At 43.7% G+C, this 13,284-nt stretch overlaps 1 protein-coding gene across 4 annotated transcripts in view; it reads left to right on the forward strand.

Moving 5' to 3' along the window:
* Positions 1-13,284, forward strand: part of nid2a (nidogen 2a (osteonidogen)) — a 173,045-nt gene that overhangs the window by 35,211 nt on the left and 124,550 nt on the right. For all 4 annotated transcript variants that reach the window (XM_041214945.1, XM_041214949.1, XM_041214948.1 and 1 more), the window contains exons 10-11: positions 559-690; positions 9,548-9,676. In XM_041214945.1, coding sequence (XP_041070879.1) covers positions 559-690; positions 9,548-9,676 — 261 coding nt within the window. The remainder of the gene's footprint in view (positions 1-558; positions 691-9,547; positions 9,677-13,284) is intronic.

Raw genomic sequence — 13,284 nt, forward strand, 5'->3', positions numbered from 1 at the left:
GTCAGGAAGGTGCTGATTGGAGGCGAATCTTGTAAGTGATGGTCTTATGGGCAATGGCTCTTTGGATTTCATTTTCAGCAAATGATCTAGTCTGTAGTTAGTCACTTGGGGGTTACCTCTATATAATGATTGAGTTGATGTTCAATTATTGTGGTTAAAGCATTCTGGGTGAGTATTGTGCTGTTGCAGTGACTCTGAAGCTACACAGCCTGCTGGTGATCTCCACTCCTTACTCTGCCAAATTATTCGGGGTTAGAGGAAGGTCATCTATTTTCTTTGTAAGCTCTGCAGAGCAAAAGGTGAAATGTTTCCTGTTGTCCAGATTGGAACAAAGCTGTGTCTTTCTTTTTAAATAAACATCCACCAGCTGGATCTGCTCTTTCCACCTTATAATTTTGAAACTATTCAAACTCCACATGGAATGCCTTGTACCTTATGTGAGACAGCTTCAGTGTTTCTGCTAGTTCATTGCTAATTGGAAGGCACACTTTCAGGAAGGTTTTTCTTCATTAGTGTATAACTGTAATTAATGCAACAAGACTTTCACTTTCTCCTCAGATATTGATGAGTGTGCTGATATAAGTTCCCATGAATGTGGAGAACATACTGACTGTATCAATGTTCCTGGATCCTATGGGTGTGAGTGCCAGCGTGGTTATGAAATTCTAGAGAATGGAAATATATGTGTTCGTAAGTGTTTTTTTAGATATCTTTAAGTAAGCTTATTCTCTGTGGCTGTGCTTAATAGCTAATGAACACCAAATGTTGTAATCAAATCATTTAGAAGGTAATATTAGTATAATTTAGATGTTCATCCTTATTCCAAAGAACCTCTAGCATTATTAGATCATAGTTTCTTCTGTTGGATAATTTTTGCCAATGTTACACACATGCATACATTTTGAACATTTCTGATAGAACACACTATTAGACTACTTCATTTGAAGATTGGTCTGATCCAAAAATGGGTTTATGAAAAGTGAGAGGGGAAAAAAACAGCATTTTACTCATCAAGTCTTGTTAAACTGCAAATGTAAAAGTTATGCCAAATTGAAGTGTTTAACTCCAGGCCAGACATGGAGTTCATGATCTTAGTTGAGTTTCAGGTTTCAAATTAACATTGCTGCAGAGACTAAAATGAACATTACAAAGGAGATTTCTTTCTCAGCTAGGGTTGCTCATTTTTCAGGATTAAAAAGTCATTGCTTGGTCATTGCTATGAGCAACACAGAAGAAACATCATAGGAGCATTTTCAAAAATACGATGTCCTTTTCTCATTTTCTTTGAACACTTTCCTTTATAAGTTATAGAAGTATTGGTGACAGGCAGTAAAAGACTCATTGGACGGATGAGGAGGTTGGAGGCTGGAAATCATTTGAAGACATGAGGAATACACCCAACCAGAGCTAGCCACCCTATTCCCAGAACATGGTTATAGTCATTTCAGCAAGAGGAGGAAGGAGCAAATAGGTCACAGCTGGTGCATTACTTACATTAGACATTACCCAAGGTAGTGAATATACCTCAGTGTAATTAACTACCTGAGCTTGACAGCAAAATTGTACTAAGCAGAAAGACTGTTGATCGAAAGAGATCAATCAAGATGAATACTTGCTCCATATTGAAATTAGCACTGCCAATTGCTCATATGGTTCAAAATCCTTCCAGGCATCCCCAGGAAATATTTTAGGATGAGATAGTAACATAAAATATTGTAACACCATGCCTGCAACCATATAAAACTTAATACCATTAATAGTAAAGGAAAATGAAGCTTCACCAAGACAACTGAGGCATCGTGCATACTATTCAGATAACTATTGTGCACCAAGCAATAATCTTATGGCATACTTAAATATAAAGGGCCATTACGAACATAAGAAATAGGAGCAGGTGTAGACCAAGTGGCCCCTCAGACCTCTTCTTTCCACCATTCAGTATGATCATGACTGATCTTCTGCCTGAACTGGACTTTACTGCCTGCTCCACTTATTCCTTCATTCTCTGAAAGACCAAAAATCTGCCTATGTCAACCTTAAATATACTCAACAATGGACCATGTACACTCCTCTGGGTATAGATCATCTCAGTCTTAAATGATTGACCCCTTATCTTGAGACTGTCCCCATGTTCTAGATACCCCAGCCAGGGGAAACAATTTCTCAGCCTTTACCCTGTCAATCCCCTTCGGAATATTGTATGTTTTAATGAGATCACCTCTCATTCTTCTCGATTCTAGAAAGTATAGGCCCTATTTACTCAGCATCTCATCATAGGACAGTACTTTCATCCCAGGAGCCAATCTAGTGACCCTTAGCTGTCCTGCCTCCGAGGCATGTACATCTTTTCTTAAATATGGAGAACAGAACTGCCACAGTATCCCTGGTGTGGTCTCACCAAAGTTCTGTACAATTGCAGCAAGACTTACTTAATTCTGTATTCCAATCACTTTGCAATAAAGGCCAAAATGCCATTTGCCTTCCTAAGTGCTTGCTGTACCTGTATGGTAACTCCATGTGTTCCTTGTACAAGTACCCAAGTCACTTTGAACATCAACATTTACCAGTCTTTTTAAAAATGTCCTGCTTTTCTGTTCTTAATACCAAAGTGAATAACTTCACACTACCCCATTGTACGCTCCATCTGTCACCTCATTGCCGACTCACTTAACTGGCTTGATTTTCAGTTCCGTGTCGGGAATCCAACACCCAGATAATTTCTGTCTCCCAACACCACGGCACATCTGCATTGCTCATGCAACACAATCTTCAAATGTAAATGCTCTAATCGGGTGTCAAGTGATACCAGAGTTGGGAGCTGCCTGCAGGAGAGAGGAGGCAGCACCTTGGAGGGCCAGCAGCCTCGCCGAGAACAAAGGCCAAACAGCCAAACCAAAGGTAATGCGCACAATCCAGACCAAGATCCCCTCGTTCCCAGGGTTTTCTGTTATTAAAAAAATGCATTAATTTCTGCCTGCATTGAACCTGGCAGTTGTGCACTGACATGCACCAAACTGTTCGGGTTTGGCAATTTGCAAATTGAAAAATTGCCTTCTCGTCCTCCCTGGCCCATTAACAAGCTCCTCGAGGAGGATAAAAGGCCATTATTAGGAGACGTGCCCCCACCCTCACTTTGAAAATTCCAGTGCACCCCAGAGGTGCCAGGATACTGACACACCATCCGGAACGCTATTTTCAAAGCTCACCTGCTCCTGTCCTGATCCCCACAGGCAATTGAAAACCCCAGCCAACCTGTTTAAATCTCTTTATAGTCCCTTTGTGTCCCTCACAGCTTACACTCCCATCTAGCTTTGTATTGTTAGCAAACCTATACACAATACACTCCATCCTTCCATCCAAATCATTAATAGAGATTGTAAATAGCTGAGGTCCCAGCACTGATCCTTGCAACACTCCACTAGTTAGAGTTTGTCAACTTGAAAATGTCCTGGTTATCCCTACTCTCTGCTTTCTGTCCATTAATCAATTCTCTATCCATGCTAATTTATTACCCCCAGCTCACTGAGCCCTGATCTGATGTATTGACCTTTTGTGAAGCTGCTTGCAAAATTCCTTTTGGAGATGACTACTGGACCCATCTGCAGGAACTCCAGGCAGAGACACAGAAGCAATACAACCAATGCCACTTGCTCATTGGGACAACCATTGAGTAGGCCATCGGGCTTCTGAAGATGTGATTCCGGTGCATGGACTGATTGGGTGCCCTCCAATATCCTCCTGCAACAGTCCTGGTCATTGTGGTGGCTTGCTGTGCTCTCTATAACATGGCGCTCCAGAGAAGTGTGGACCTTAAGGACACGTGGTGAGGGCCCACCCACAGCTCTAATTATATAATTCACCAGGGCACTGATGCCAGCCTGATTCACATGGACCCCATCCCCATGGAACACCTGCCTCTTTCCCTGTAATGAGGCCAGTGGCCCATAAATTGAAACCTCTAATTCCCACACCATTCTTGGAGCCATGCATTTAATTCTCTAATCTGCTTGGTTCTGTGGCTCAGGTAACAAACCAGCAACTTTTGCTAACTAAAAGACTATTATTGTAATAGAAATCGAATTTATGTAAAGATCAGCCAAGATCTAATTGAATGACAAACGGACTAGAGGGTTGAATGGCCCACCCATACTCCTCTGCCTCTTTATTTCTATGTTCCTGGGTTCCATAAACATGGGAATAGCAACCAAAAAAGAAAATGCTGTTCTAGCGAGCAAATTTGCATTCAACAAAATTGCATGTCTCAAAACAACACTTTCCTGCATTGACATTTTAGAAAAAAGGATCATATAACCCAATTGAGTTGGTAGGAGGGTGTTTTTGCAGGGCTTCTCCTGATTGCTTGACACATTGTTGGCAGAAGAGCCACAGAAGAACAGCAGCAACACCAGTTTTACAGGGTTTCCATGGCTCTTCTGCTAGATGTGCAGAAACTCAACCCTTGTTTTTGATCTTTATTTTAACTGACATTCAGTGAAGCAACAAAAAACACAACTTTCAAGTAAAACCCTGAATTATTGCCTAGTTCATATGCCACTGTATTCTTAGCTGATATTTGCAACTCAGGATGAGTAATTATAGAGATCATGGACAGAATTTTACCTGCTTGCCCTTGCCACAATTGAGGCCTATTGGCCACTTAAGATCTGTTTCCTGACCAGCTTTAATTTGCTTGATGCCTCAGCTGAGAACGAAGGAGGGGTACCTCCTTCAAAGGCTCCCTTTTCACATTGAGCGTTAACTCCCACAAGGTCAACCCCCACCCCCCACCTCCCTCATGGGTACTCCTTCCCTCTTGGCCTCTTCATCAAGTCCCTAACCTCCTTTCCCCAAACCCCCTGGCCTCACTTCCTCTCCCTGCTCTGAGACCCCCTACCACCACCCCCACGCTTAACTGGCGCTGGACTTGAATCTGGGACCGTTTGTAGTCCCAGTCCTGGCCACTGCTGCCAGTGACACTGCTGGGGCTACAGAGCTGCAGCTCAATCAGATTGGCTGGCAGCTCTCTAAGGCGGGACTTCTACCTCAGTGAGGGGTGGAAGACCCATCTCCAGCCAATTAATACTCTTCGGAGCGTTAAATGAGTGTGGAGCTGCTGTGATCAGCGGGGATGCATTCCCTGCTGACTCTTTCGGTAGTGGGATCGGAAACCCTGCCAGCCAAAAAAAATCCTACCCCATAAAAATTTACCACCCAGAAGGAAGTTATTCAGCCCAGCTTGTCCTTGCCAGCTGGTGAAGAGCTACCCAGCCTAATCTCACCTCCCTGCATTACACTTGTAGCCCTGTAGGTCACAGCTCTTCAAGTAGACATTCAAATGCTTTTTAAATGTTGTATGAGCTTCTGTCTCCATCTTCCTTTCAAACAGTGAGCCCATGTTTCCATCGCCCTCTGGGTGAAAATGTGCTTCTTTATCTGTCCTCTAATCCTACTAATTACTTTAAATCTAAGCCTTCTGGTTTTTGGCCCCTTAGCTAAGGTAAATCAGTTGTCTCTATCTGGGCATCATTCCACTTCCAACCTTCAGGGGATGGAGTGATTGTTATGTGCAGCTAGCTATCTGTCGGTCTGCCTCTCCATGCTTTCATGACAGAAACAAATTAACTGAAAATAGCTCTCTCAGACCATTACCAAATTTTACAGATGAGTTCCCCAGAGGACATGCTCCTTTCCTTTTGATTAGTCTGATAACTCCAGAACTGCAGGAAGGGATGCAGGAAGAGATTTGAGCATTGTGACTAACCTTGATCTTATTTGTGACCCCAGGGTAAAAGGTTACACACAAGTTGTTTTTACATATCCTGTTGAGGCTATATTTTGAGCTTTGCCCAAAAATGTGCTCTGTAATCAGTATTCTGCTTGTGCTTAATGCAATTGTAGAAAACAAATGTGATGGAAGAAGTTTTTATTTCCCCTCTGGATTTGAAACATTCTTTAGTCCTCCAAGGATTACAGATGACATGTATAGTTTGGCAGAAGCAGTTTCAGCTGTTTGTGCCGCTGTAGATGTGATTTCAGCATTCCCTCTCTTTCTGCTGACGGTAGCCATTTCCCCTGTTTTGAACAAATCGACATTAATTTTAAATAGGAAATCAGCAATAATAGAGCAAACGCATTAGGGGTAAAATTGGTCTTGGGGAGCTGCACAAAATGGATTATAGTGAATTGGCATCTTGTTTTACACCCCTGCCTGATTGGAAAAGGAAATCTGGTGGAGTGTAAAACAGGTTCTTGATTCTTTAGCATCCATTTTAAGCTGCAGCCCAAGACCAGTTTCACCCCTATTAAATATCAAGAGAGGATAATGCTATTTTGAATACAAATACCTTTAAATTTGGAATCCAAATTAGTAGAAAGTTGGCATGAGTACAAAATGGGGGTTTTTGACCCGGATATAATTGTCTGCTCGACAATCAGATTCAGAAAGCAACTGCCATAGGAGTCCACGGTGTCCCTGGTGCTTTTGAACAAGTAAGACCACAACTCTAATGAGGCTGAGTGTTTTCAATGTTAACACCCTGTACCCTGCTGCTCCCTCCACTGTGCTTCAATTCTTGATCCCCATTTCTCCCCAGCTTCCACTGTGCCCCATTCCTCTTGTGTTCCAGCAATATTCCAATCACTAGCTCACAATGGGCCTCCATTATAGCCCCTAACTACACACCAGATCCAATGTGCAATGCCATGAGAGCTCAGCCAACATTATTATAATGTAGAGAATTCTATAATAGTGGAAAGAACTTTGCTCATTACAATTTTGGGAGCTGAGCTACAGCAACTATCTTAAGATTTCTAGAATTGTGACCCAGTGAAAGTATCACCTTAAAAGTATAAAGATTTTTTTAAATTCTGGGATTTCTTATTGAAGCATTTGAACAAAGAAATCAAATTACGTTGACATGCGTAAGTAACACAGTGGACTGTGTTACACTGACATTTACAGTCAAAGCTAGCAGTGTGCTCACACACTGCAGCACAATGTTAGACTTACAATAAGTAAATAAAGATAGCTAAGGAAACTCTGAAGAGAATATACCCTTTTACATATGTAGAGTTATAATGCAGTGAGCAACATCAGCAAATGGTTAATTCCATAGGCTTATATCCATAATTCCATATTCCTCATGGTGAGACTACACTCAAATGGAGCATGGTTCAGGGATAAGGCTAAAACACTGTGGCCCTGATATTTTGACTAACACACCATGCTGTGATCACTGGATCACAGAATTATCCCAAAGATTTTTGGCATGGTAACATTTTAAGAGATTGCAAATGGAACTGGACAATCTCTTGGCACCCAAAAGGGATTTGCAATCACTGCATCTGTATATTGAGACATGTCACATGGCAAAGTTGGATGGCTAGGTTTGGAGAACTTCTGCCAGAAATAATAACAATAAAAACAACTTGTATTTCAATAACACCTTTAATGTAATAGAACATCTCAATGCTCTTCACAATACTGCTATGAAGCAAAATTTGATACTGAGCCTCATAATGTGAAGTGGAGGTGGGCAACGTCACCAGCTCATAGGTCCTGGAGTGTGCTAATTCCATTGGCATACACTCATACTAAGCCAACAATGTTTGCGCTTGCTTGGATAATGGCCATATACCCATATAGTAAACTAGCCACTGGGTCCTGACTTGCTAGGTGTCCACTGCAAGGACACCTGCAAGAAAGAAATGAAGATGGCGGATATTGAAACTGACAACTGGGAGACATTTGCCAATGGCATAGATACATGGTCAGAAACTCATCTCTGGGTCAAGTATGATACCAAGATTGTGAACAGTTTGTTTCAGCATCTGACAGAAGTTAGGGAGAGGGATGGAGTTGCTTTCTAGGGATGCCATGTACAATACTACATACAATGTTGATAACATTTTAATGATATCTATAATATTTTACAACATGTTATCATCTTTAACAAAGCTTGCCCCATTATAGATGAGAGAACTGATTCCCAGTGGGGACCAGTGCTCACAGACCTTTCAGCCTCAAAGAAGGTTACTGGCTGTTTACATTTGACTGTTTCTCCTTAATAGCTCTGTTGATAAGTGCACCACATGGTGTGGACTTGAGACCTACACTGAGGCATGATTCCCATTTCTATGTTGGAGTGAGCTGATGTCAAATTAGCCAGCAATAGGAGTGCTGCAGTTGTTTCTAAGCTGGTGAAGCACAAATAAGTCAGGACTCACACTACACTATCCATTAACTGCTGATGGATTTATCCACATTGTGAAGATGGGTGTTATTTTTAAAAAATATTTTTGGGAATACGGTGTAAAGAAAGCTGTGTGTGTCTGTGTCTATGATTAATTAAACTGGGGGAAAGGTTAGAAAAGACAACTTCACTATGGGAACTGAGAGATGAAAGGTAAAGGTACTGGGTGCATGCATTTGTAATGAGAGGCTATGGTGAAGTTGGAATTACAATTAAATAGGTTGGGTAAAATTTACATTATGAGACTTGACTTAGGGACTTGACTTTTCAGCTGTTGAATTTCAAAATGGGAGTTTAGAAGTGACAAGGGACTTTTACAACTTATAAAGATTTCATAAGTAGACAAGGGAAGGTTATTAAATTTTAGTTGACCTGGAAGGGGAGGCAATAGGAAACATGAAAAAATTTTATATTTTGGAAAAGCTGAATTCAAAGAGTTGCTTAGAACATTGGAATCTAAGATGAAAGGGGAAAAAGATGTTTAAGGAAAGATGTTAAGTTGAGTTGGTAGTGGTTGTGTGGGGGAGGTGCCCTGAGACCAACTCTGTGCTGAGAAAAGTTGTGTATTTGAAGCAGCCATCCAGTTTCAAGCCAGAGAAGTCTTTGTTTTCAGGAATCACCCTGTTTCTGAACTTCCTTGGATTTCCACAGAAGAGTGGAAGAGAGTGAGAAGTTGTGTGGTATACTTTACTAAAGTAACAGCAGTTTTTTCCTTGGGTAATATTACGGATTTTTATAGTTAAAAATCTATAAGGGAGTTGTTGCCATGTAGTTTACTTGTGTGTCCTGATGAAGTAGGTCTTTTAGGGGGATGTTTTGTAAAACTGTTTTAACTGTGTAACTTTAATCTTGTGTGCTTAAGTTTTTTTTCTCCCTTCTTGTTAATAATTTTTTTAATTTTTAAATTCAGAAGTGTTATTGGGATTCTATGCTTCTGGGATCAGTAGTTCTTCCCCTCATTTTCAAAATACTAAAGAAAGGTTATGATCAGTAAGACAATTTCTTCTGGGACTTGACTTGCTCAGTGAATAACATTGACTGTGGTGGTAACATTGTGTACAGGCATATTTGGATAAAGACAGGATCAAGCTCATAGTTAAATAATCTACATGCATTTGTTAGCCAGGCTTCAACATAAGAAACAACCATTTGGTGAGGGGATTTCAAGAGTTCCTGCTCCCAATGATGGAACTGTCCTTCTCCAAACGATGCTCATTTAGGAGAGTAATGGAAAAAGGAAAGAAATATGAGGGAGGAAAACCTGACCAAAATATGCTTGTGTTATTTTCTTGCAGGTATTGATAAATGTACTGAAGGTTTATGTCACCCACATGCGACTTGTTACAATATCCCTGGCTCATTTGTCTGTCGGTGTAACCCTGGTTATGAAGGAGATGGTGTCCATTGTAGGTCGATACAGCCTGGTAGGATTCTAAAATCAAATCATATTTACAGTAGCATTGTGTTTTATAGTGGGATTTAATTTGAAGGACTGGGAAAAACAGGAGAATTATTTTCTGCTGAGTACACCTCTAGCCTACAGTAGTAGTATTTTTCTGGCTCTGACAACTACAGATGAGCCCAAAGTTAATTTGAAGTACACTCTTGCTTTAGAAAGAGATGCCCCTGGAAGTTGGTAAGCAGCATGGTAACAAGGCCTCTCTTAAAATTGCCAATGTCTCCCTGCCAAGGTTCCTAAATGGGCACATTGCTCACTTTGCCATATTCCTGCCCAGGAGTTAAAACTTAGCCCTATTTCTTTATTTCTCAGTGTAGATGGGCCACCTGTCCCAGCTGACAATGTTAAAAGTTATTTTTTTCTTTTTTGAATTTGGTGCCTTTCATAAACTAACTATTTAAATCTTAATTCCTGCCTCACACCCCATCTTGATGGACATATGAGAATCCTTTGCAACTTCCTGCTTCTGGGGCCCAATTGATGATAATGTTATTGTATTATTTGTTATTTTCAATTGTATTAGAGAACATATGCCCAATGTTATCTCTTGTGGGCAATTAATGTCAGGTAATAAGAAGCAGGGTGGACTACAACTGAACACTGACAAACCATAATTATAATGTAGCCTGCAACTTCGGGTGGAATTTTCCCATCCCCCTGTGACAGGTTTAATGGTGGGTGAGGAGGGGTCAATGTGGCAGGTGCTCACAAATCAGTTTCCCACTATTGTTTTATGCCAGTGGGATCTTCCACGCCTGGCTTCCATGGTGGGTCATAATTCCTGCCAGAGGCCGGTTTGAAACTGATTTACATCCCACTATGGAATGCAGATGAAGACCTGATCGGACTTGCCCCATGGCTGATTGTCTGCAACGCCAGCAGGAAATCACGTTGGTCCAGAACATGTCTGGGCCAATGTTGCATGTAAAAGCTGGCGTTCACCTTTAGGAGGCCTGGGGCAGCTTGCGGGGATGAGGAGAAGGTGGGGTCTGCAGCGACCGGACGCTGGAACACTGCGTGCAGCACTGGGCGGGTGGAGCATCAACTACGTGGATCTTCTCTGCACAGCAGCTTCCAGGAGGTGGCTGTTCTCAGCACAGCAACTACCCCTATGGTCTGGATATCCCAGCAGCAATGGCCCCTCAGGGCCTGGATCTTCCAGCAGCAACTTCCCCCAGGGCCTGGATCATCAGGCTGCAGGTGGAAGTCTGCAGGAGGTACTGCTGGGCGATGAGAACCTTTCAGCAGTTGGGGGGGGAGAGGCGATGGAGGAAGACGGGGAGGAGGGGATGAAGAAGTCGGGTGGATATGAAGGCCTAGGGGGGGCAGGGGAGGTTGGGGTTGCTAGGGGAAAGAGAGATACAGCAGGGGTCTTGCAATGGGTGAGCTGGTACGGAGTGGGAGGGCCATGTTGGATTGCGAGTTGAAGGGGGAGAAAGAGTAGTGGTGGTAGGAGGGGATGGTGATGGTTACAGGGGGGCAGTGGGTGTCAGTAGCATGGGAGGGTGAGGGTGCAATGATGTCACATGAAGGGCGCCGGGGTTGTTGGCAGGGAAAGTGGCTCAGATTCATGGGGGGGTGGTTAGAAGGATGAGGGGGGGTCATGTCTATCGTTATGGGGGTGGGATGTTCAGGAGTGTAGGGGACCTCTACATTTACCTAGACGGGATGGAAGGTCATGTGTGAGTGCTGAAGGATGACTGTAGGGAGGTCAAAAGTTATTCCTGGGGGATGGGGTCAGTGGTTATGGAGAAGAGGGAGTGAGTGACAGGGGGAGGGGAAAAGGTGTTAGACTGAACCTTCAATGTTACTATCGCCATGGCTGGTCGTAACTATGCACAGCCTTGTGGTGGAGATCTAGAGATGCTGCATGGGAATTAGGTTATCTCAAATGGACAACTGAAGAGGAACCCCAGCATGTCGTATTTACAATGCTAGGGCCTTCGGACTGATGAGAGCATGAAGGGCAAAGGCTCAGTGTGCGTGAGAGACTTCATGCACATGGATTGCAAGGGCCCCCAGGCAAAGAACTTTACCTCCCTGCACATGCTTGATTCTGGGGTACATGGGGTGTCCTGCAGATGTCACTAGGGGGCATGGGGGCCGCATGAAGGCTTAATAAACCACATCAGAATGATTAAAGTGCAAGTGAATTACATTTACAAAAGTTTGATATGTGTAGCAATCAAAGTACATCTTGTTATTTCAGAACTTAAATTTTCTTTCCCTACCACTTCCAGGAGCTCCCCTGACATCTGCAGCAGGGATGGAGGCAGCCTGTTGAGCTGTTTGGCCTGTTGCCTTGGATGACCTTGGTGGTTGTCCTCTGGAGACCTGAGGCCTGGAGGGCTCCAGCTTACTTTGGCTGTCCTACTGTGGGGCAGCTGTTCCCTCTGTCACAGAGGACGATGCTGAAGGGGACACAGGCAAAGGGGATTCCAAAGGGCCGGACACTCTCAGGGAGCCATGAGTGGATGTCCCAGGGGTGTCCAACAGCTGCTTCCCCTCCCTTTGGGTGCCTAAAGGCCCCTGCCTGACTCCTTGAGGGGAAGGGGCACCTGGAGGAAAGTTGAGGTGCCCTATCCCCCTCTCACAGAGCCACTGCAAAAGCTCACCCATGGCTACCACGATGGAGTGCCGGTCTGCAAGCATCTCCAGCAGAATCCGCTGGACTAGGATCTCCATGGAGCCTGCCATCCTCCCCATGGAGACCTCAATGTGTGCACAGGTCAGCATCACTTCATCAGCCAGCAGGCGGATGGTCTCCTTCACATCATGTGCCACCCTGTTGAGGGCCTCTGACATCTTTGCTTCATGTTCCCCCAACACTTGCAGCCTCCCCAGCATCACTTGGAAGGCCGATTCCAGAGGCCCTCATTGGACTCAAACCTCGCAGATGCCACTTCCCCAGCACTCTTCCAAGTGCCGGTAAGCTTGGCTAACCTTGCCTCCTCCTGCCATGGATATATGTCCGTGCATTGACCACCAAAATGTGAGGCCCTTCCTAAACTAGCACTAAAACCTACTGAGGTGTGTGTCTCTGGGCTGGTGGAGGGTGTAGGTGTCTGCTGTGATGCTTCTACTGATGCACTTTCTTCATCAACGATGTCCTCGCTCCTCTCCGGGCTTGTTTCAGAGTTGGGCAGGGTTTCCTGAGTCACGGGCCTTGCCGTCTTTCTGTGGCACCTGTAAGTGAGAGAGGAGAAAGTGAGTGACTGCATGAGCTGTCTCCAACATGGAGGAATGCTTGACCCTGAGGTTTCTATGCATGGATCCTTACTGGATGGAGGCTGCAAGCCAATCTCTCCATTTCTGATGGACTTGTCCCACTCCAGCCCACTCCTCAAAATCAGACAGTTCTTTCAAATGTGGCTGAACCTCTCCTTCTTCTGTCTTCTTCCTCTGTCTAGAATTAGGGCTTCACTACTCCTGCGCAAAGAGAGATGGGGTTGAGAGCAATTGTATTTAGCATTTAATTGTATATAGCAATTTCACATCTCTTTCTCATGCTTCCAGTCTTACAAGTAACCCACTGGATTGTGTGCCATGTGATTGATGCACCACAGGTTGTCC

The sequence above is a fragment of the Carcharodon carcharias genome, chromosome 20 (assembly GCF_017639515.1).
Source record: "Carcharodon carcharias isolate sCarCar2 chromosome 20, sCarCar2.pri, whole genome shotgun sequence".
Taxonomy (NCBI): domain Eukaryota; kingdom Metazoa; phylum Chordata; class Chondrichthyes; order Lamniformes; family Lamnidae; genus Carcharodon; species Carcharodon carcharias.